Source organism: Callionymus lyra, chromosome 1 (genome assembly GCF_982586985.1).
Source record: "Callionymus lyra chromosome 1, fCalLyr1.hap1.1, whole genome shotgun sequence".
In the NCBI taxonomy this organism is placed as follows: domain Eukaryota; kingdom Metazoa; phylum Chordata; class Actinopteri; order Syngnathiformes; family Callionymidae; genus Callionymus; species Callionymus lyra.
The window spans coordinates 49226250-49250039 of record NC_141818.1 but is presented as its reverse complement, the minus strand read 5'-3'; the positions used below and the strand labels follow the sequence as shown (position 1 = coordinate 49250039).

Sequence of the window (23790 nt, the reverse complement as noted above, 5' to 3'; positions counted from 1 at the left end):
AATCAAACAATTTTCAACTATAATCCAACAATTTTCAACTATAATCCAACAATTTTCAACTATAATCCAAAAATGTTCAACTATAATCAAACAATTTTCAACTATAATCAAACAATTTTAAACTATAATCAAACAATTTTCAACTATAATCCAACAATTTTCAACTATAATCCAACAATTTTCAACTATAATCAAACAATTTTCAACTATAATCAAACAATTTTCAACTATAATCAAACAATTTTCAACTATAATCAAACAATTTTCAACTTTAATCAAACAATTTTCAACTGTAATCAAACAATTTTCAACTATAATCCAACAATTTTCAACTATAATCAAACAATTTTCAACTATAATCAAACAATTTTAAACTATAATCAAACAATTTTCAACTATAATCCAACAATTTTCAACTATAATCCAACAATTTTCAACTATAATCAAACAATTTTCAACTATAATCAAACAATTTTCAACTATAATCAAACAATTTTCAACTGTAATCAAACAATTTTCAACTATAATCCAACAATTTTCAACTATAATCAAACAATTTTCAACTATAATCAAACAATTTTCAACTATAATCCAACAATTTTCAACTGTAATCAAACAATTTTCAACTATAATCCAACAATTTTCAACTATAATCAAACAATTTTCTACTATAATCACACAATTTTCAACTATAATCAAACAATTTTCAACTATAATCCAACAATTTTCAACTATAATCCAAAAATTTTCAACTATAATCAAACAATTTTCAACTATAATCAAACAATTTTAAACTATAATCAAACAATTTTCAACTATAATCCAACAATTTTCAACTATAATCAAACAATTTTCAACTATAATCAAACAATTTTCAACTATAATCAAACAATTTTCTACTATAATCCAACAATTTTCAACTATAATCAAACAATTTTCAACTAGAATCCAACAATTTTCAACTATAATCAAACAATTTTCAACTAGAATCCAACAATTTTCAACTAGAATCCAACAATTTTCAACTATAATCCAACAATTTTCAACTAGAATCCAACAATTTTCAACTATAATCCAAAAATTTTCAACTATAATCAAACAATTTTCAACTATAATCAAACAATTTTAAACTATAATCAAACAATTTTCAACTATAATCCAACAATTTTCAACTATAATCCAACAATTTTCAACTATAATCAAACAATTTTCAACTATAATCAAACAATTTTCAACTATAATCAAACAATTTTCTACTATAATCCAACAATTTTCAACTATAATCAAACAATTTTCAACTATAATCAAACAATTTTCAACTATATTCCAACAATTTTCAACTATAATCAAACAATTTTCAACTAGAATCCAACAATTTTCAACTAGAATCCAACAATTTTCAACTAGAATCCAACAATTTTCAACTAGAATCCAACAATTTTCAACTATAATCCAACAATTTTCAACTATAATCCAACAATTTTCAACTAGAATCCAACAATTTTCAACTAGAATCCAACTATAACCAAACCGTTTTTAATTGGATGCTCCACCTGTCAATCACAGACATGACGATGGACGAGGTGAGGGACTTCGAGCGAACCATCCAACAGGCGACCAACCAGAAGATCGGATCCTTCCCTCCTTCCATCTCCATCCACGACTCGCCTCTTCGCGCCCCGACGGGCCCCGCCAGCGCCCCCCCCACCCCGGTGTGCGCCGACGCCCCCTCGACCCTCGACCCGCCCAACGACCGCCCTCGCAAGAAGTCGGCCCCCGAGACCCTGACCCTGCCCGACCCCCGACCCGACCCCGACCCTCTGGACCGACAGTCTTCCAGCGACCAGTGACGCACACGTTACACCATCAACTTCCTTTTTTGCTTTTATTTTCCAACTTCTCGTCCGTTTCCATGGTTTCCATGGTTTTCCGTGGAATCGAATCGTTTTTCTGCCTCCGACCCAAAAACACGAAAAGTCTCTCGGGGAGAAGCGCGAACGCCGCCGGGTCAAAGTTCACGAGGTCACGACTCGCGCCGGACGTTCACGACGATCACACGTTTATGAGGTATTTTTAAAAAGCGCCGACGAAGAGTTTCTTCTTCTTCTTCTGCATGAATGAAGCCGTGAGTCGAGAGAAGAAGGTCATCAGGTTCACCAGAAGATGTTAGGATTTCAACAGAAGAATCTTCTGGATCCTGCGTTTCTACGAGTCATGTGACCCTCAGCTGTCGTGCGATTGGTCGAAAGGTTTCACTACTATATTGACGTTTTTATATTGAATTCAAAAGACTATGAATTAAAAAATACAGAATTTATAAAAGTCATTTCTGGATTATTTAAATTAGAAGATCAAACTACGTGTAAAAAAATATATATAAAAAATTCAAATTTTGAAATTCAATTATTAAGAAAATGTAAACCTTTAAATATAAAAATGTTAGTATTTCCCCAAAAAATCGACTTCATCGTGCGAGTCATGTGACCCTCAGCTGTCGTGCGATTGGTCGAAAGGTTTTACTACTATATTGACGTTTTTATATTGAATTCAAAAGACTATGAATTAAAAAATATAGAATTTATAAAAGTCATTCCTGGATTATTGGAATAAGAAAATCAAACTCTATGTGTAAAAAAAAAATCAAATTTTTGAATTCAATTATTAACAACAATTTTACGAACCTTTCAATATAAAAATGTTAATATTTCCAATGGAAAAAAACCACCAAAAATCTTCTTGATCGTGCGTTTCTACGAGTCACGTGACCGTCAGCTAACATACGATTGGTCGAAAGGTTTTACTACTATATCAACGCTTTTATATTGAATTCAAAAGACTATGAATGAGAAAATATAGAATTTAGAAAAAGCATTTCTGGATTATTGGAATAAGAAAATCAAACTCTGTGTCATTTTTCTTTAAATAGTCAAAATTTAAAATTCAATGATGAAAAAATCTTTCAATAAAGAAATGATTGAAGTGAATAAATAAAAAAACTTGATTCCAATAAAAAAAGTGAACGTTTTCTCCATGAAACGACAGAATCTTCGGATGTTCCTGATCTACTATCATAGGTCCGGGGGTTGATCCAGGAGATGTTGGGCTTCACGTGAGCATGTGTTTCTTCTCAGTGCCTCTGCATGCTGCCTTCACCACCTGTTCAAGGTCAACGCTTCAGGAAACCCTGGTTTTTCACCTTGAGATGCACTTTTCACAGCCTGACCTGACGATGAAGGAATGTGTTCAGTATTGTTTCTATAGTATCTTCCTAGAGTTTTTCTAACGAGTCTCTGGTGTTTTGAAGAAGTTCTGCTGCTCTTCGTTCCCAGGGTCACGAGCGCTCGACGTCCGGACGTTTGACCTTCAGTTCGGTGGCTTTTGTACTTTGAGAAGTTTGTGTTGTTTCTTTTTCAAACTCTTATTCTTCGTAGCAAACCTGCTGTTCCATGTGTTCCATGTGTTGACGACCAATCCTGACTAAACACTTTCCTTTGCTACACTTTTTGTTGAGCGTTTTTTGGACCTGAATGAAATAAAGTTTGCTAGATATTCCTGAAGGTCGACTCGTTCTTTTCAGCGACGTTAGCTTTAGCTTTAGCGCAGACGCCGGTGGTTTTGGCTCGTGGACAAGAGGTCGCGGGTTCGACTCCCAGCTCTGGATATGATTTCGACATCATGTGAGCAACAGGAAAAAAAAAAAAGAAAAATGAAAGTTTTGCCAAAATTCTTTGTTCAGGAAAAACAAATGCATGAAAAACAGGTTAAATTTGATTAAATTAGCCGTATGTCAACTTTAGTAATACTATGACGCATCACCCAGCAATACTACGACTCTTTAGAGAGTAATACTATGACACCTCACAGAGTTATACTACCATGCTTTAGAGAGTAATACTACGACACCTCACAGAGTAATACTATGATGCCTCACAGAGTAATACTAACATGCTTTAGAGAGTAATACTATGACACCTCACAGAGTTATACTACCATGCTTTAGAGAGTAATACTACGACACCTCACAGAGTAATACTATGATGCCTCACAGAGTAATACTACGACACCTCACAGAGTAATACTACGACACCTCACAGAGTAATACTATGACACCTCACAGAGTAATACTAACATGCTTTAGAGAGTAATACTATGACACCTCACAGAGTTATACTACCATGCTTTAGAGAGTAATACTACGACACCTCACAGAGTAATACTATGATGCCTCACAGAGTAATACTACGACACCTCACAGAGTAATACTATGATGCCTCACAGAGTAATACTACGACACCTCACAGAGTAATACTATGATGCCTCACAGAGTAATACTACGACACCTCACAGAGTAATACTATGATGCCTCACAGAGTAATACTATGACACCTCACAGAGTAATACTATGATGCCTCACAGAGTAATACTACGACACCTCACAGAGTAATACTATGACACCTCACAGAGTAATACTATGATGCCTCACAGAGTAATACTATGATGCCTCACAGAGTAATACTATGATGCCTCACAGAGTAATACTACGACACCTCACAGAGTAATACTATGACACCTCACAGAGTAATACTATGATGCCTCACAGAGTAATACTATGACACCTCACAGAGTAATACTATGATGCCTCACAGAGTAATACTACGACACCTCACAGAGTAATACTATGACACCTCACAGAGTAATACTATGATGCCTCACAGAGTAATACTATGACACCTCACAGAGTAATACTATGACACCTCACAGAGTAATACTATGATGCCTCACAGAGTAATACTACGACACCTCACAGAGTAATACTATGACACCTCACAGAGTAATACTATGACACCTCACAGAGTAATACTATGATGCCTCACAGAGTAATACTACGACACCTCACAGAGTAATACTATGACACCTCACAGAGTAATACTATGACACCTCACAGAGTAATACTATGATGCCTCACAGAGTAATACTACGACACCTCACAGAGTAATACTACGACACCTCACAGAGTAATACTATGACTGTGAATAAAAAATAAATATTAAAAGAAAGAACAAAATGTTAATGTCATTTCTGTCCTATTTATTATCACTGTCTGAAAAGTAAATATTTGATGTACTTTCTTCCGACAACAATTTAGCTGATAATATTGAGAGTAATAATCAGAATCAGGTACTTGTATTGTCAGTGTTGTAAACACACCATAGGAAAAAATAAAAGAATGAAATACGAAAACACAAACTAAGCAATAGAAAAATGAATAGAACATGAACTTTTTGCTTTTGTTTTTATTTGAAGTCATTGTCATTGTTTTCACCTGAAGGTTGGACTGTGAGTAGAGTTCCGGTGAAATAAAGGGTTGACTTCCTGCTTCACAGAGTATAAAAGTATAAATGTTTGGCGTCGTCACAGGAACAGCAGAGAAACCAGGAGGCTGCTCCAGAAGACGCTTCCCACAGAGAAACCAAGTCCAGCTCGGTTCGTGGCTGCAAACGTCCCCACGTTTCCGACGCCGTCCACAGCTGCCAGCACCACCTTCTGCGAGCAGCAGGAGGCGCTGTAGTTGGCCACGGTCGCGCTCTGACCTCCAGCCTCGGCGACGGCACTTAAATCCAGAGTCCCTTCACCCTGATGGATCCTGACGGCGCTGATGCCGGAGCCGCCGGGATCGGTGACCTTGGTGATCAAAGACCAGGTCGACGAAGAACAGGACGAGGCTTGGGGGCATTTTGAGGCGTCGATGGTCTCGAAGACTGGCCGCTCAACATCTGTCACCTGTGACGAGACCAGAGGGTGATGAAGACCAGCCATGAATCTCACGGGCGTCACCAGAACTTCAGAACACCCTGGTCCACACACTCGACTTCACACAGAGTAATACTATGACGCCTCCCAGAGTAATACTATGACGGCTCTCAGAGTAATACTATGACACCTCACAGATTAATACTATGACGCCTCTCAGAGTAATACTAGGACGCCTCACAGAGTAATACTATGACACCTTACAGACTAATACTATGACACCTCCCAGAGTAAATGCCTAAAATGCCTAAAGTACTATGACACCTTGCAGAGTAATACTATGACACCTTACAGAGTAATACTATGACACCTCACAGAGTAATACTATGACGCCTCACAGATTAATACTATGACACCTCACAGAGTAATACTATGACACCTCACAGAGTAATACTATGACGCCTCCCAGAGTAATACTATGACACCTCACAGATTAATACTATGACGCCTCTCAGAGTAATACTATGACGCCTCCCAGAGTAATACTATGACACCTCACAGATTAATACTATGACGCCTCTCAGAGTAATACTATGACACCTCACAGAGTAATACTATGACGCCTCACAGAGTAATACTATGACGCCTCTCAGAGTAATACTATGACACCTCACAGAGTAATACTATGACGCCTCCCAGAGTAATAGTATGACACCTCACAGATTAACACTATGACGCCTCTCAGAGTAATACTAGGACGCCTCACAGAGTAATACTATGACACCTCACAGATTAATACTATGACACCTCCCAGGGTAATACTATGACGCCTCACAGATTAATACTATGACGCCTCTCAGAGTAATACTAGGACGCCTCACAGAGTAATACTATGACACCTTACAGAGTAATACTATGACACCTCCCAGAGTAAATGCCTAAAATGCCTAAAGTACTATGACACCTTGCAGAGTAATACTATGACACCTTACAGAGTAATACTATGACACCTCACAGAGTAATACTATGACGCCTCACAGATTAATACTGACACCTCACAGAGTAATACTATGACGCCTCACAGAGTAGTACTATGACGCCTAGCAGAGTAATACTATGACACCTCGCAGAGTAATACTATGACACCTCCCAGAGTAAATGCCTAAAATGCCTAAAGTACTATGACGCCTCACAGAGTAGTACTATGACACCTTGCAGAGTAATACTATGACACCTTACAGAGTAATACTATGACACCTCGCAGAGTAATACTATGACACCTCCCAGAGTAAATGCCTAAAATACCTAAAGTACTATGACGCCTCACAGAGTAGTACTATGACACCTTGCAGAGTATTACTATGACACCTTACAGAGTAACACTGTGACGCCTCACAGAGTATTACTATGACACCTTACAGAGTAACACTGTGACGACTCACAGAGTAACACTTTGACACCTCACAGAGTAACACTTTGACACCTCACAGAGTAACACTTTGACACCTCACAGAGTAACACTTTGACACCTCACAGAGTAATACTTTGACACCTCGCAGAGTAATACTATGACACCTCCCAGAGTAAATGCCTAAAATGCCTAAAGTACTATGACGCCTCACAGAGTAGTACTATGACACCTTGCAGAGTAATACTATGACACCTTACAGAGTAATACTATGACGCCTCGCAGAGTTATAGTATGACGCCTCACAGAGTATTACTATGACACCTTACAGAGTAACACTGTGACGCCTCACAGAGTAATACTTTGACACCTCACAGAGTAACACTTTGACACCTCACAGAGTAACACTTTGACACCTCACAGAGTAACACTTTGACACCTCACAGAGTAATACTTTGACACCTCACAGAGTAATACTTTGACACCTCACAGAGTAACACTTTGACACCTCACAGAGTAACACTTTGACACCTCACAGAGTAATACTTTGACACCTCACAGAGTAACACTTTGACACCTCACAGAGTTACACTTTGACACCTCACAGAGTAACACTTTGACACCTCACAGAGTAACACTTTGACACCTCACAGAGTAATACTTTGACACCTCACAGAGTAACACTTTGACACCTCACAGAGTAACACTTTGACACCTCACAGAGTAACACTTTGACACCTCACAGAGTAACACTTTGACACCTCACAGAGTAACACTTTGACACCTCACAGAGTAACACTTTGACACCTCACAGAGTAACACTGTGACGCCTCCCAGAGTAACACTTTGACACCTCACAGAGTAACACTTTGACACCTCACAGAGTAATACTTTGACACCTCACAGAGTAATACTTTGACACCTCACAGAGTAACACTTTGACACCTCACAGAGTAACACTTTGACACCTCACAGAGTAACACTTTGACACCTCACAGAGTAATACTTTGACACCTCACAGAGTAACACTTTGACACCTCACAGAGTAACACTTTGACACCTCACAGAGTAACACTTTGACACCTCACAGAGTAACACTTTGACACCTCACAGAGTAACACTTTGACACCTCACAGAGTAACACTTTGACACCTCACAGAGTAACACTTTGACACCTCACAGAGTAACACTTTGACACCTCACAGAGTAACACTTTGACACCTCACAGAGTAACACTTTGACACCTCACAGAGTAATACTATGACGCCTCCCAGAGTAATACTATGACACCTCACAGAGTAACACTTTGACACCTCACAGAGTAACACTTTGACACCTCACAGAGTAACACTTTGACACCTCACAGAGTAATACTTTGACACCTCACAGAGTAACACTTTGACACCTCACAGAGTAACACTTTGACACCTCACAGAGTAATACTTTGACACCTCACAGAGTAACACTTTGACACCACACAAAGATCTTGCTCACCTTTGCAATGACAGAGAATCGCAGTACAGCGTAGTTAACATCAGAGGCGTCGGCGTTGTTTTCTACCAGGATGGTGAGCGTCACGTCCGACCCCGAGGGAGCGTCGGGCGGGACCGTCAAGGTCACAGAGCCAGAGGCTGTTCCTCCGTTGATGAAGAGAGAACTGGGCGAACCAGAGTGAAAGCCTCGGTCGTTGTTGACCTTCACTTGAAACGTCCCTGTTGCATCGTCGTCTGTTGTACCGTCGCTCACTACGACCACTGTGATGGTGATCCTGACGGTGGTTCCTGGTTCGATGCTGCTTTCATTTCTTTGTGTCTGTGAGTTGATGCACTTTATTAGTTGGTTGTTGGATCAGAAAATGTAACAATTTTCAACTATAATCAAACAATTTTCAACTATAATCAAACAATTTTCAACTATAATCAAACAATTTTCAACTATAATAAAACAATTTTCAGCTATAATCCAACAATTTTCAACTATAATCCAACAATTTTCAACTATAATCCAACAATTTTCAGCTATAATAAAACAATTTTCAACTATAATCCAACAATTTTCAACTATAATCCAACAATTTCTAACTATAATCAAACAATTTTCAACTATAATCCAACAATTTTCAACTATAATCATACAATTTTCAACTATAATCCAACAATTTTCAACTATAATCCAACAATTTTCAACTATAATCAAACAATTTTCAACTGTAATCCAACAATTTTCAACTGTAATCCAACAATTTTCAACTATAATCAAACAATTTTCAACTATAATCAAACAATTTTCAACTATAATCAAACAATTTTCAACTGTAATCAAACAATTTTCAACTATAATCCAACAATTTTCAGCTATAATCCAACAATTTTCAGCTATAATCCAACAAAGCAATACGACGACAACAGTTGTGCGTCTGCAGGTCTGAACTCGTACTTGTTCTCAAGTTACTTCTCATGAAGATGAAAACCTTGATAATGTTTCTGTTCGACGTGTGACATCGAAACTTTAACTTCAATCAGTAAATATTCATTTCTTCATCAAATATTTGATGTCATTTTTAAACAATCGCAGATCATTTATAAAACCAACAAACATCGTCTCGTGTGACTGACGTTGAGGGTCAGACTGACCTTGATGGAGACCCTGGAGGTCTTGATCCGTGTGGAGGATTGTCTCTGGAAGCTGGAGCCGCCGTCTTCTCCTCTCAGGAGGACGTCGTAGTCACCGGCCGGAACCGCCGTGAACTCCGCTAAATAAGTCCCGTCTCCAGATGGCTGTCGGGAGAATCGAGATGGTGATTGTTCTCGAGTGACTGGACTGAAGAGTCTCACCTGAAGTGAGTCGCTGACTCTCGTCCGTCCTGAACGTTCACGCAGGCTGACCTCTGTGGCTTCGACGCTGTCACTTCCTGTCAGCGTGACCATGAGCGTGGCGTCGCCGCCTTCAGGCGTAAAAATGGAAGATGATTGACACACATGTCCAGTTAAAAGATGACCTGAAGTTCTGACCGGCCAGAAGTCGTCCTTCCTTTAGACTGATGTCTCCGTGTGCTCCCTCGAACCTTTCCATGAGGCTGAAGATGAAGTTGATCGAATTCTGACCTAAAAGGATTTCAATTTTCAACTTTAATCAAACAATTTAAACTAAAATCAAACTATTTTCAACTATAATCCAACAATTTTCAACTATAATCAATCAATTTTCAACTTTAATCAAACAATTTTCAACTTTAATCAAACAATTTCAACTATAATCAAACACTTTTCAACTATAATCAAACAATTTTCAACTTAATCAAACAATTTTCAACTATAATAAAACAATTTTCAACTTTAATCAAACAAATTTCAACTATAATCAAACAATTTCAACTATAATCAAACAATTTTCAACTATAATCAAACAATTTTCAACTATAATCAAACAATTTTCAACTATAATCAAACAATTTTCAAATATAATCCAACAATTTTCAACTATAATCAAACAATTTTCAACTATAATCAAACAATTTTCAACTGTAATCAAACAATTTTCAACTATAATCCAACAATTTTCAACTATAATCCAACAATTTTCAACTATGATCAAACAATTTTCAACTGTAATCAAACAATTTTCAACTTTAATCAAACAATTTAAACTAAAATCAAACAATTTTCAACTATAATCCAACAATTTCCAACTATAATCAATCAATTTTCAACTTTAATCAAACAATTTTCAACTTTAATCAAACAATTTCAACTATAATCAAACACTTTTCAACTATAATCAAACAATTTTCAACTTAATCAAACAATTTTCAACTATAATCAATCAATTTTCAACTTTAATCAAACAAATTTCAACTATAATCAAACAATTTCAACTATAATCAAACAATTTTCAACTATAATCAAACAATTTTCAACTATAATCAAACAATTTTCAACTATAATCAAACAATTTTCAAATATAATCCAACAATTTTCAACTATAATCAAACAATTTTCAACTATAATCAAACAATTTTCAACTATAATCAAACAATTTTCAAATATAATCCAACAATTTTTAACTATAATCAAACAATTTTCAACTATAATCAAACAATTTTCAACTTTAATCAAACAATTTTCAACTATAATCAAACAATTTTCAACTATAATCAAACAATTTTCAACTATAATCAAACAATTTTCAACTATAATCAAACAATTTTCAACTATAATCAAACAATTTCAACTATAATCAAACAATTTTCAACTATAATCAAACAATTTTCAACTTTAATCAAACAATTTCCAACTATAATCAAACAATTTTCAAATATAATCCAACAATTTTCAACTATAATCAAACAATTTTCAACTATAATCAAACAATTTTCAACTATAATCAAACAATTTTCAACTATAATCAAACAATTTTCAAATATAATCCAACAATTTCTAACTATAATCAAACAATTTTCAACTATAATCAAACAATTTTCAACTTTAATCAAACAATTTTCAACTATAATCAAACAATTTTCAACTATAATCAAACAATTTTCAACTATAATCAAACAATTTTCAACTATAATCAAACAATTTTCAACTATAATCAAACAATTTCAACTATAATCAAACAATTTTCAACTATAATCAAACAATTTTCAACTTTAATCAAACAATTTTCAACTATAATCAAACAATTTCAACTATAATCAAACAATTTTCAACTATAATCAAACAATTTTCAACTTTAATCAAACAATTTCCAACTTTAATCAAACAATATTTGATCTTAAATAAACCAAACTCGTTCTCACCTGTCACTTTAACGACGTAAGCATCATTAGACGTCACAGAGATTTCCCACAATCCCGTTGTGTTGCTGTCATGGAGACTCAGGCGTCTGAGGTTTCCTGAAAATATGGTGGAACCGAGACGACCGCTGAGCTCACTGGACGTCTGAGACACACCTGACGGATGAAGAAGGTTTGAGTCAGAAGGCGTCACGTGACGGATGTCAATCAAGTTTACCCGAGGGAGAGGTGAGTTTGAAGGTCAAGGAAGGGTTTCCTGTGACGTAGACCCAGACCTTCTGGAACGAGGCGTCCAAGGTGAACCTGAAGGTCTCCGTGCTTTTTCTTTTGGGCGTCATCTCCACCTGAAAAACCGTCACCTGAGAAGATAAAAAAACATGTTCCGTGTGATTCTTAGTAGCATCAGTAAAGAAAGTAAAAACAAGCTCCTTGGCAGAGGCATGAGTCGTCCGGTGCTGCTCTAGTGACAGTTATTCTCTCACCACTGAAGTGTCGGACGAGTCTTCCAGCAGAGCCAGAGCGTCATGAAGCTCCGACTCCTTCACCTCGATGTCTAATCCTCCAGAGGCGCTGGCCAGGTCTTTGTAGAGCTGCTCCTCTGCTCGGGCGCCCTGAGGTCTCAGGGACCAGCGGCGCCCTCTTCTGGGCCTGTACGTCTTCATGAACGTCACCTGAATGTGGGAGAATGACGAGAGAAGACGGGTGAAGATATATATCCTCCAATACATCCACATATGTGTATTCATTGATGGGTTGAATATATGTCCTCGTTTTGTGTACTGATGGTGTTGTCTTTTATTCAGAGTTCAAACATATTCTTGTGTTTCGACTTTCGTCTTTCCCAGGGAGCAGGGTTCAAAGGTTGGGGGGCTCTGGGCATCTGTTTCTTAACCTTGTATTGACCTTGGTGCCACCCTGTGTCAATAGATCTGACTGTGAAAGACATATGTGTTGGGAAGAGGATGTAAGCCGTGTGGAGATGCTGTTCTTGTTGAGATAAGAAACGTGTACGATTCTAAAAATGTCAAGACGCAGAATTTATGGTCTGCAGACCTGGTTTGAGATAACAAGTGTGAAGGAAGACTGAAGATTCTTTGTTCAGGTCAGTGTTCAGATCAATCTGTTGTTCATGAAGGAGGCAGATTTTGCAAAACATCCTGTACCTCGAGGTTGTAATTGTTTACTCCACTTACTTCAGTGTTCTCGAGGGTCTGGAGGTCTTTAAAAGAAGGGACGTGCTAGAAGATTAGCTGCCTCTCTCTGGAAGGATCTGCTGGTGAACCAGGATGACTGGACCGAGCGCTCCAACTTCTGGTATTTATGAGTAATTTGCATTCTTTGTTATCTGTTGTATTTAAGGTCTTGGAAGGTTTTGTAATCATTCTTTACTTTAAATAAATGGACTGTTTTAATTCTAAATGTTATTCTTCCTCGGATCAAACGAAGGCGCAGAACTCATCAGACAGAAGAGAGGATTGAGTTCACTTTACGGGGAACGACGCTTGTAACGCGATGGTTTCAAAATAAAACACCCTTCAGACGGTAGTCATGGATACAGCGGTCCTGTGGTGTCAGGAGAGACTAATGACTGCGATCCGTGGGTGTGGTTTCAAGAGGACTCACGGTTGACTTGGTGCTTTCTATCAGAGCTTGGATGGAGCTTCTTAGATGTTGATCTTTGGCCGGAGCGTCAGTGAAGACAAATATCTTAGAATAAGGCGGAGCAGCAGTGAGAGCGAGCTGAGAGCAGAGAGTATGTTGTTAGTATCAGTTCCTAGAGACTCAAATCAAACCATTTTCAACTATAATCAAATAATTTTCAACTATAATCAAACAATTTTCAACTATAATCCAACAATTTTCAACTATAATCCAACAATTTTCAACTATAATCCAACAATTTTCAACTATAATCCAACAATTTTCAACTATAATCAAACAATTTTCAACTATAATCCAACAATTTTCAACTATAATCAAACAATTTTCAACTATAATCAAACAATTTTCAACTATAATCAAACAATTTTCAACTATAATCCAACAATTTTCAACTATAATCAAACAATTTTCAACTATAATGCAACAATTTAAACTAAAATCAAACAATTTTCAACTATAATCAAACAATTTTCAACTATAATCAAACAATTTAAACTAAAATCCAACAATTTAAACTAAAATCAAACAATTTTCAACTATAATCAAACAATTTTCAACTATAATCCAACAATTTTCAACTATAATCAAACAATTTTCAACTATAATCAAACAATTTTCAACTATAATCCAACAATTTTCAACTATAATCAAACAATTTTCAACTATAATCCAACAATTTTCAACTATAATCAAACAATTTTCAACTATAATCAAACAATTTTCAACTATAATCCAACAATTTAAACTAAAATCAAACAATTTTCAACTATAATCCAACAATTTTCAACTATAATCCAACAATTTTCAACTATAATCCAACAATTTTCAACTATAATCCAACAATTTTCAACTATAATCCAACAATTTTCAACTATAATCCAACAATTTTCAACTATAATCAAACAATTTTCAACTATAATCCAACAATTTTCAACTATAATCCAACAATTTTCAACTATAATCAAACAATTTTCAACTATAATCAAACAATTTTCAACTATAATCCAACAATTTTCAACCATAATCAAACAATTTTCAACTATAATCCAACAATTTAAACTAAAATCAAACAATTTTCAACTATAATCAAACAATTTTCAACTATAATCAAACAATTTAAACTAAAATCCAACAATTTAAACTAAAATCAAACAATTTTCAACTATAATCAAACAATTTTCAACTATAATCCAACAATTTTCAACTATAATCAAACAATTTTCAACTATAATCAAACAATTTTCAACTATAATCCAACAATTTTCAACTATAATCAAACAATTTTCAACTATAATCCAACAATTTTCAACTATAATCAAACAATTTTCAACTATAATACAACAATTTTCAACTATAATCAAACAATTTTCAACTATAATCCAACAATTTAAACTAAAATCAAACAATTTTCAACTATAATCCAACAATTTTCAACTATAATCAAACAATTTTCAACTATAATCAAACAATTTTCAACTAAAATCAAACAATTTTCAACTATAATCAAACAATTTTCAACTATAATCCAACAATTTAAACTAAAATCAAACAATTTTCAACTATAATCCAACAATTTTCAACTATAATCAAACAATTTTCAACTATAATCAAACAATTTTCAACTATAATCCAACAATTTAAACTAAAATCAAACAATTTTCAACTATAATCATTTCTCCACGTGAATCACCTGAAGGCCAGACAAGCTCATCTCTGGTACGTCGCCTCCTCCTCCTATTGATAAACTGTTAATGTTGGCCTTAAATTCTTCTGCGTCTCTCGACATCATTACAGGCCCAACGTCTGTGAAACACAAAACAAAGCATCACAGTATAAATCGAGGTCCTGTGGTTTAAGGAACTATGAGTCAGTTGGTAATAAGTCGTTCAAAGATGCTACACTTTGACTCATTATTTTGCCACAATAGTTGTTTTTTTTATCAAAGGAAAAACTAATGTGACGAAGAAAGTTCGTCTGAAATCTGGGCGAACAAGAGGTTACGAGAGCGTGGTCCATTATGACGTCTTAACGGCTTCATTTTGACAAAAACTGGAACACTGGCCTGGGTCGTTGAAGGGCACCAGGATGTAGGCCGGCGGCTCCTGCTGGTTCCTCTCGATCAGGCTGAAGGCGACTCTCTTCACCTGTTCGATGACCTCGCCCATGCTCTCCGTGGTGTCCACGACCAGGCAGAGCACGGACGCCTGGGAGACGCCCATGAACCTGCGGCACAAGGATCAGTTTCCCAGCAGGTCCCCAGGTCTCCACGCGTACCTCAGGAAGTTCTTGTCGCCCACGGACACCCTGATGTCCTCCAGGAGATCCGCGGTCGCGTCCACGGCCAGAGCCGCCGCCCGGAAGTGCAGCGATCCGTGGCTGGCTCCGACATCGTCCTTGTTGATCCCCCCGGTCGGGTGCCCGTAACTGGACCGGTCGAAGAAACCCCCGTGACTGCATTTACCTTGAACCCCGGGGGCCATGAAGTGGATGAGTTTCTAAATAATGGTGTCGATTCTCGGGGTCGAGATGTTACCTGGAGGTTTGCTTCTGGAGAAGAAGCCGAAGTAGCTCGAGGTCAGGATTCCTTTTCTGAGTATCTCTGGTAGAATGTTGTTCTCGCAGTGGCTTCCCTCGCAGCTTCTACACGTGGGAACGTCTGGACCTGCGGAGGATTTCGTGGAAGAATCAACTCTAAATGCACCAGTGATCTCAGGATTATATTCCATTGTTTTTCATACATTTATATTTCATTTATATTCCTACATTCCTATTTAAGGGGTTGTTCTATTTTTTTTAAAATCAAAGTTCCCCCAGAATTCAAACACTTCCTGCTCCAGCTCTACTGTATCCTCTCGTCCTCAGTTATCGCCAGGATCTCATTTGAGGACGAGAGGATACATTGAACGCTGGTGTTGGGATATATTTTGGTTTGAAAACAAATGACAACAGTTAGAGTTGTTACTACACTATCACAACACCAGAGTCAAGTACTGGACAATACTACACATATATACTTGTTACTACACTATCACAACACCAGAGTCAAGTACTGGACAATACTACACATACATACTTGTTACTACACTATCACAACACCAGAGTCAAGTACTGGACAATACTACACATATATACTTGTTACTACACTATCACAACACCAGAGTCAAGTACTGGACAATACTACACAATATATACTTGTTACTACACTATCACAACACCAGAGTCAAGTACTGGACAATACTACACATATATACTTGTTACTACACTATCACAACACCAGAGTCAAGTACTGGACAATACTACACAATATATACTTGTTACTACACTATCACAACACCAGAGTCAAGTACTGGACAATCCTACACAATATATACTTGTTACTACACTATCACAACACCAGAGTCAAGTACTGGACAATACTACACAATATATACTTGTTACTACACTATCACAACACCAGAGTCAAGTACTGGACAATACTACACATATATACTTGTTACTACACTATCACAACACCAGAGTCAAGTACTGGACAATACTACACATATATACTTGTTACTACACTATCACAACACCAGAGTCAAGTACTGGACAATACTACACATATATACTTGTTACTACACTATCACAACACCAGAGTCAAGTACTGGACAATACTACACATATATACTTGTTACTACACTATCACAACACCAGAGTCAAGTACTGGACAATACTACACATATATACTTGTTACTACACTATCACAACACCAGAGTCAAGTACTGGACAATACTACACATATATACTTGTTACTACACTATCACAACACCAGAGTCAAGTACTGGACAATACTACACATATATACTTGTTACTACACTATCACAACACCAGAGTCAAGTACTGGACAATACTACACATATATACTTGTTACTACACTATCACAACACCAGAGTCAAGTACTGGACAATCCTAAACATATATACTTGTTACTACACTATCACAACACCAGAGTCAAGTACTGGACAATACTACACATATATACTTGTTACTACACTATCACAACACCAGAGTCAAGTACTGGACAATACTACACATATATACTTGTTACTACACTATCACAACACCAGAGTCAAGTACTGGACAATACTACACAATATATACTTGTTACTACACTATCACAACACCAGAGTCAAGTACTGGACAATACTACACAATATATACTTGTTACTACACTATCACAACACCAGAGTCAAGTACTGGACAATACTACACAATATATACTTGTTACTACACTATCACAACACCAGAGTCAAGTACTGGACAATACTACACAATATATACTTGTTACTACACTATCACAACACCAGAGTCAAGTACTGGAAAATACTACACTATATATACTTGTTACTACACTATCACAACACCAGAGTCAAGTACTGGACAATACTACACAATATATACTTGTTACTACACTATCACAACACCAGAGTCAAGTACTGGACAATACTACACAATATATACTTGTTACTACACTATCACAACACCAGAGTCAAGTACTGGAAAATACTACACTATATATACTTGTTACTACACTATCACAACACCAGAGTCAAGTACTGGACAATACTACACATATATACTTGTTACTACACTATCACAACACCAGAGTCAAGTACTGGACAATACTACACAATATATACTTGTTACTACACTATCACAACACCAGAGTCAAGTACTGGACAATACTACACAATATATACTTGTTACTACACTATCACAACACCAGAGTCGTATTGTATTGTTGTATTGTGTTACGTATCAACACATTCTTGACAACACACACATCAAATCTAGGAAACAAAACTATTTCCCCACAACAATCGAACAGTTGACTTTGAGACCCTGATACAAACAAACTCTAAACTAGTTTCAAAGGTGCCGATATTTGAACGAACCTCACTGAACTTGGTACTTTTTCCGATAATACTTTGAATCACGTTGGATTGCGATGGTCGAGTCTTACCGGCCAGGTTGACGAACGGTCGGTCGGGTTGGATCAGAGTGTCGTACGGAACCTTCTTCCCCATTTCCACCCAGTTACTGTGACTGTAGAAGTCCTGCGTGTATCATGTGTTTCAATACACGACGTGACTGTGTTCCACGTTCCGCCCACACTCACCTGGACCGTGTGACAGATCGAACCGAGGGCCCACTGTCCGGCGAAGAAGCTTGACCTCCGTACGCTGGCCTTCACCGCAGCTTTACCTTCCAATGAAAACCAATCGCAGTCAGAAACATCCGTCCATCAGTTCTTCACTTGTGTAACTGTCTCTTCGCATTCAGATCGTAGAACCGTGGTTACGTATAGGTAACCGGGGTTTCTCACCTCTCGTGATGATGTCACGTCCTGCTTCGAAGGCCTCGTCGGTGACGTGATGTGCCGTCCCCAGAAGATAGACCACGTCCACTAACCCGTTACTCAAGGTTAACGTGAGCAGAGACGCCTGGAACCTGATGGCGGAGACGACCGACCTCCGGGACGAGAGACACGCCCCCTGAACCGTCCACGCCGTCAAGCCGTCGTCAATCTAGAGCAAGAACTCCTATCTTTACTTATGTTTCACGACGTATCGTGAGGACTTCATGAATCAACACCAGATGATAAACCTCATGATAACCTGATATTTAAGATAATAAGAGATAAGACAACACGCTCACCGACTAAACTGACGTTTTTACTAGATAAGGTTATATTTTCACAGGAAAACACACAATAATGATGAGTCAAAATGATATTTTTTCACGAGATGATGTGATCACTTCACGTGAAAACACAAAATGATAACCAGCTAACCTGATATTTTCACTAAATATCACAAATATATGAAGAAATAATAGGATCGTTTCACGAGAAAACACACGACAATAACAAGATCAGTCAACAATTTCATTTTTACGAGATAATGTGATCGTTTCACCAGAGAACAAAAAACAACATAACGTGATATTTTCACTATATAACACAAATATATCAAGAGATAAAGTGATATTTTCACTAGCTAACACAAATATGTCAAGAGATAAAGTGATATTTTCACTAGTTAACACAAATATATCAAGAGATAAAGTGATATTTTCACTAGCTAACACAAATATATCAAGAGATAAAGTGATATTTTCACTAGATAACACAAATATATCAAGAGATAAAGTGATATTTTCACTAGCTAACACAAATATATCAAGAGATAAAGTGATATTTTCACTAGATAACACAAATATATCAAGAGATAAAGTGATATTTTCACTAGATAACACAAATATATCAAGAGATAAAGTGATATTTTCACTAGATAACACAAATATATCAAGAGATAAAGTGATATTTTCACTAGATAACACAAATATATCAAGAGATAAAGTGATATTTTCACTAGATAACACAAATATATCAAGAGATAAAGTGATATTTTCACTAGCTAACACAAATATGTCAAGAGATAAAGTGATATTTTCACTAGTTAACACAAATATATCAAGAGATAAAGTGATATTTTCACTAGCTAACACAAATATATCAAGAGATAAAGTGATATTTTCACTAGATAACACAAATATATCAAGAGATAAAGTGATATTTTCACTAGATAACACAAATATATCAAGAGATAAAGTGATATTTTCACTAGCTAACACAAATATATCAAGAGATAAAGTGATATTTTCACTAGATAACACAAATATATCAAGAGATAAAGTGATATTTTCACTAGATAACACAAATATATCAAGAGATAAAGTGATATTTTCACTAGCTAACACAAATATATCAAGAGATAAAGTGATATTTTCACTAGATAACACAAATATATCAAGAGATAAAGTGATATTTTCACTAGATAACACAAATATATCAAGAGATAAAGTGATATTTTCACTAGATAACACAAATATATCAAGAGATAAAGTGATATTTTCACTAGCTAACACAAATATATCAAGAGATAAAGTGATATTTTCACTAGATAACACAAATATATCAAGAGATAAAGTGATATTTTCACTAGATAACACAAATATATCAAGAGATAAAGTGATATTTTCACTAGATAACACAAATATATCAAGAGATAAAGTGATATTTTCACTAGCTAACACAAATATATCAAGAGATAAAGTGATATTTTCACTAGATAACACAAATATATCAAGAGATAAAGTGATATTTTCACTAGATAACACAAATATATCAAGAGATAAAGTGATATTTTCACTAGCTAACACAAATATGTCAAGAGATAAAGTGATATTTTCACTAGTTAACACAAATATATCAAGAGATAAAGTGATATTTTCACTAGCTAACACAAATATATCAAGAGATAAAGTGATATTTTCACTAGATAACACAAATATATCAAGAGATAAAGTGATATTTTCACTAGATAACACAAATATATCAAGAGATAAAGTGATATTTTCACTAGCTAACACAAATATGTCAAGAGATAAAGTGATATTTTCACTAGATAACACAAATATATCAAGAGATAAAGTGATATTTTCACTAGATAACACAAATATATCAAGAGATAAAGTGATATTTTCACTAGATAACACAAATATATCAAGAGATAAAGTGATATTTTCACTAGATAACACAAATATATCAAGAGATAAAGTGATATTTTCACTAGATAACACAAATATATCAAGAGATAAAGTGATATTTTCACTAGATAACACAAATATATCAAGAGATAAAGTGATATTTTCACTAGCTAACACAAATATGTCAAGAGATAAAGTGATATTTTCACTAGCTAACACAAATATATCAAGAGATAAAGTGATATTTTCACTAGCTAACACAAATATATCAAGAGATAAAGTGATATTTTCACTAGCTAACACAAATATGTCAAGAGATAAAGTGATATTTTCACTAGCTAACACAAATATATCAAGAGATAAAGTGATATTTTCACTAGCTAACACAAATATATCAAGAGATAAAGTGATATTTTCACTAGATAACACAAATATATCAAGAGATAAAGTGATATTTTCACTAGCTAACACAAATATATCAAGAGATAAAGTGATATTTTCACTAGATAACACAAATATATCAAGAGATAAAGTGATATTTTCACTAGATAACACAAATATATCAAGAGATAAAGTGATATTTTCACTAGCTAACACAAATATATCAAGAGATAAAGTGATATTTTCACTAGATAACACAAATATATCAAGAGATAAAGTGATATTTTCACTAGATAACACAAATATATCAAGAGATAAAGTGATATTTTCACTAGATAACACAAATATATCAAGAGATAAAGTGATATTTTCACTAGATAACACAAATATATCAAGAGATAAAGTGATATTTTCACTAGATAACACAAATATATCAAGAGATAAAGTGATATTTTCACAAATTAACACAAATTTATCACAAGATAAAATGAGATAACAGTGAAGTTAGTCACAAATGATGTAATATATGAAATGTATCTTATATGTACTATCTTATGTTTGGAAAGATAATCCGCAATGATCACAAGATAACCTGATATTTAATACAAAAGTTAGTGAATGCTAATTAACTACCAACTGTAAGTTTTGACTTTGAAAATATCTTTGTAATGAAATGCAAAAGTTTACATTTCACTAAAACCCTTTCCTTTGAAATGAAAGACTTGTGATGTTTTTGACGCTATTGCAAGGATTCATGACACAAAAGTCTAATTTATGACAAAATGCTGCAAATCAAATCTCACTATAATGTATTCATAGTTCAGTAGGTACATGAAAGTTCAAAGTACCTGAGATTATTGACCAAAAACCATCATCAGAATCGATTTCCAAACTCAACCCTACTTTAATATCCTACATTTCTGTGTGTTCACTTACGGTGAGATCGAAGTGTCGTCCTTCACGCTCCGCGATATCTCGACAAACCTCGGCCGTCTTTCGAAGAACCGCTCGTCGTGTGATCTTTCCGTGAGTGAGCGACGTTCCTTTGAAGTCGAACGGGAGGAAACCTTGAGCGAGACCCAGGAGGCTCACGAGCAGCGCCGGCAGGAGCATGGCCGGGTTCTGGATGGTGGAGGAGAGAGAAAGAGTTTTCCTCACCAGAGTGATTTCAGTTCCTCTAACATACACCAAAAAACAACCACAACATGCTTCAGTCTTGCATGAGCTCGAATGACTCAGCTGCCGTTTCAGTTAAGATATAGTGTGAGATAGGAAATTACGCAACGTAAGGTCAACAGCAAGAGATCATCCCATGGAAACATATAAATAAAATAAAGACGAAGCCTACAGATGAACTTCATCATCTCTTCCTCGAATCGTTACGAACAATTTCCTTTGATTTTCCCACGAAATAAAAACGGTTGGACCACCTTATTCGTGTGATGAAACAGCTGCTCTAATCAGACGGAGAAGAAAACAAGGAACGCCTCAAAGCTTGGTCTGTGTCAGTGGTAGATTAATGTAAGAAGTGAAGCTCTTCTGATGAAGAAAATCATGGAAAAAGTCTCTTGAATTAAACTCTTGTGAGCTTTACATTAACGGTCGAATCCCAGAGTGTTCCTTACCGAGGTAGGCAGCCGTAGAACAGATAGATGCTCATGTCAGAATCACTTTGATGAAGAATTCACGTCAGATCTCAACCCTTCCCTCAGACACGTTCATATCACACATGAAGACCTAAAGAACACCTGAGAGAAAAACGTAGCAGAGAAGACGCCCCTTCTTATGTACATACCATTTTTTTTTTTCGTTTCCCTTTCACCTGTTCCTGCTGGAGGAGAATGAAAACAAAGAAAGAAAAATGACAACATTTAGAGCACAAGACTGGACAAGAACAGAGGAGCTCAGAGATATTTACTAACCCCCCCCCCTCCATGCAAGAACCTCTGGGAAAAGTTTGACTCCTAAATAATGTATCAACGAAGATATTCACTCCTAACATTTTGTATTTTTCTTCAACAATCGGATGGTTCACTGATCAAAGATCTCAGGATTAACCTTTTACAGAGTCTCACAATCTTTTTTTTTTACAACTTCACAACATCAACATTAGAACTTGAAGACGAAATACCTGTTCCTACTGATGGTTCCTCGCACATGGTTCAGGACCAGAGGAGAGAAATCTTTTCAGGCTTTTGCT

At 36.0% G+C, this 23790-nt stretch overlaps 2 protein-coding genes across 3 annotated transcripts in view; one reads left to right on the top strand and one right to left on the bottom strand.

Moving 5' to 3' along the window:
• The window catches only part of LOC148090005 (cytoplasmic phosphatidylinositol transfer protein 1-like), a 42683-nt gene extending 39126 nt beyond the window's left edge, over positions 1–3557 (top strand). Inside the window, exon 9 of the mRNA XM_087811147.1 lies at positions 1567–3557. Within this exon, the coding sequence (XP_087667273.1) occupies positions 1567–1850 (284 nt within the window). The 3' untranslated portion in view covers positions 1851–3557. The remainder of the gene's footprint in view (positions 1–1566) is intronic.
• Positions 3558–5075: 1518 nt separating this feature from the next.
• On the bottom strand, positions 5076–23442 carry LOC148090004 (von Willebrand factor A domain-containing protein 7-like). 2 transcript variants are annotated; one of them, XM_087811126.1, is made up of 18 exons: positions 23386–23442; positions 22527–22712; positions 18985–19186; positions 18778–18863; positions 18622–18715; positions 16153–16281; positions 15894–16080; positions 15682–15842; positions 15310–15422; positions 13581–13697; positions 12440–12628; positions 12175–12316; positions 11961–12113; positions 10171–10263; positions 9994–10103; positions 9793–9936; positions 8654–8971; positions 5076–5781 (listed from the first exon to the last, which is right to left on the bottom strand). In XM_087811126.1, the coding sequence occupies exons 1-18, from the start codon at positions 23386–23388 to the stop codon at positions 5413–5415; spliced, it is 2796 nt and encodes a 931-aa protein (XP_087667252.1). In that variant the 5' UTR covers positions 23389–23442; the 3' UTR covers positions 5076–5412. The 2 variants fall into 2 exon arrangements, with proteins under 2 accessions (XP_087667252.1, XP_087667261.1); XM_087811135.1 differs by lacking the exon at positions 23386–23442 and adding an exon at positions 23216–23356 and having other exon boundaries at positions 5077–5781.
• Between the last annotated feature and the right edge of the window lie 348 nt (positions 23443–23790).

Bases quoted from the DNA above. Each gene is read 5' to 3' on its own strand.
- LOC148090004 (XM_087811126.1), bottom strand. The intron at 15,423-15,681 runs GCCAGTGTTCCA...TGTGTTTCACAG, and splicing joins GGTGCCCTTCAACGACCCAG to ACGTTGGGCCTGTAATGATG. The intron at 13,698-15,309 runs GTGATTCACGTG...CTCTGCTCTCAG, and splicing joins TGAGCTTGTCTGGCCTTCAG to CTCGCTCTCACTGCTGCTCC.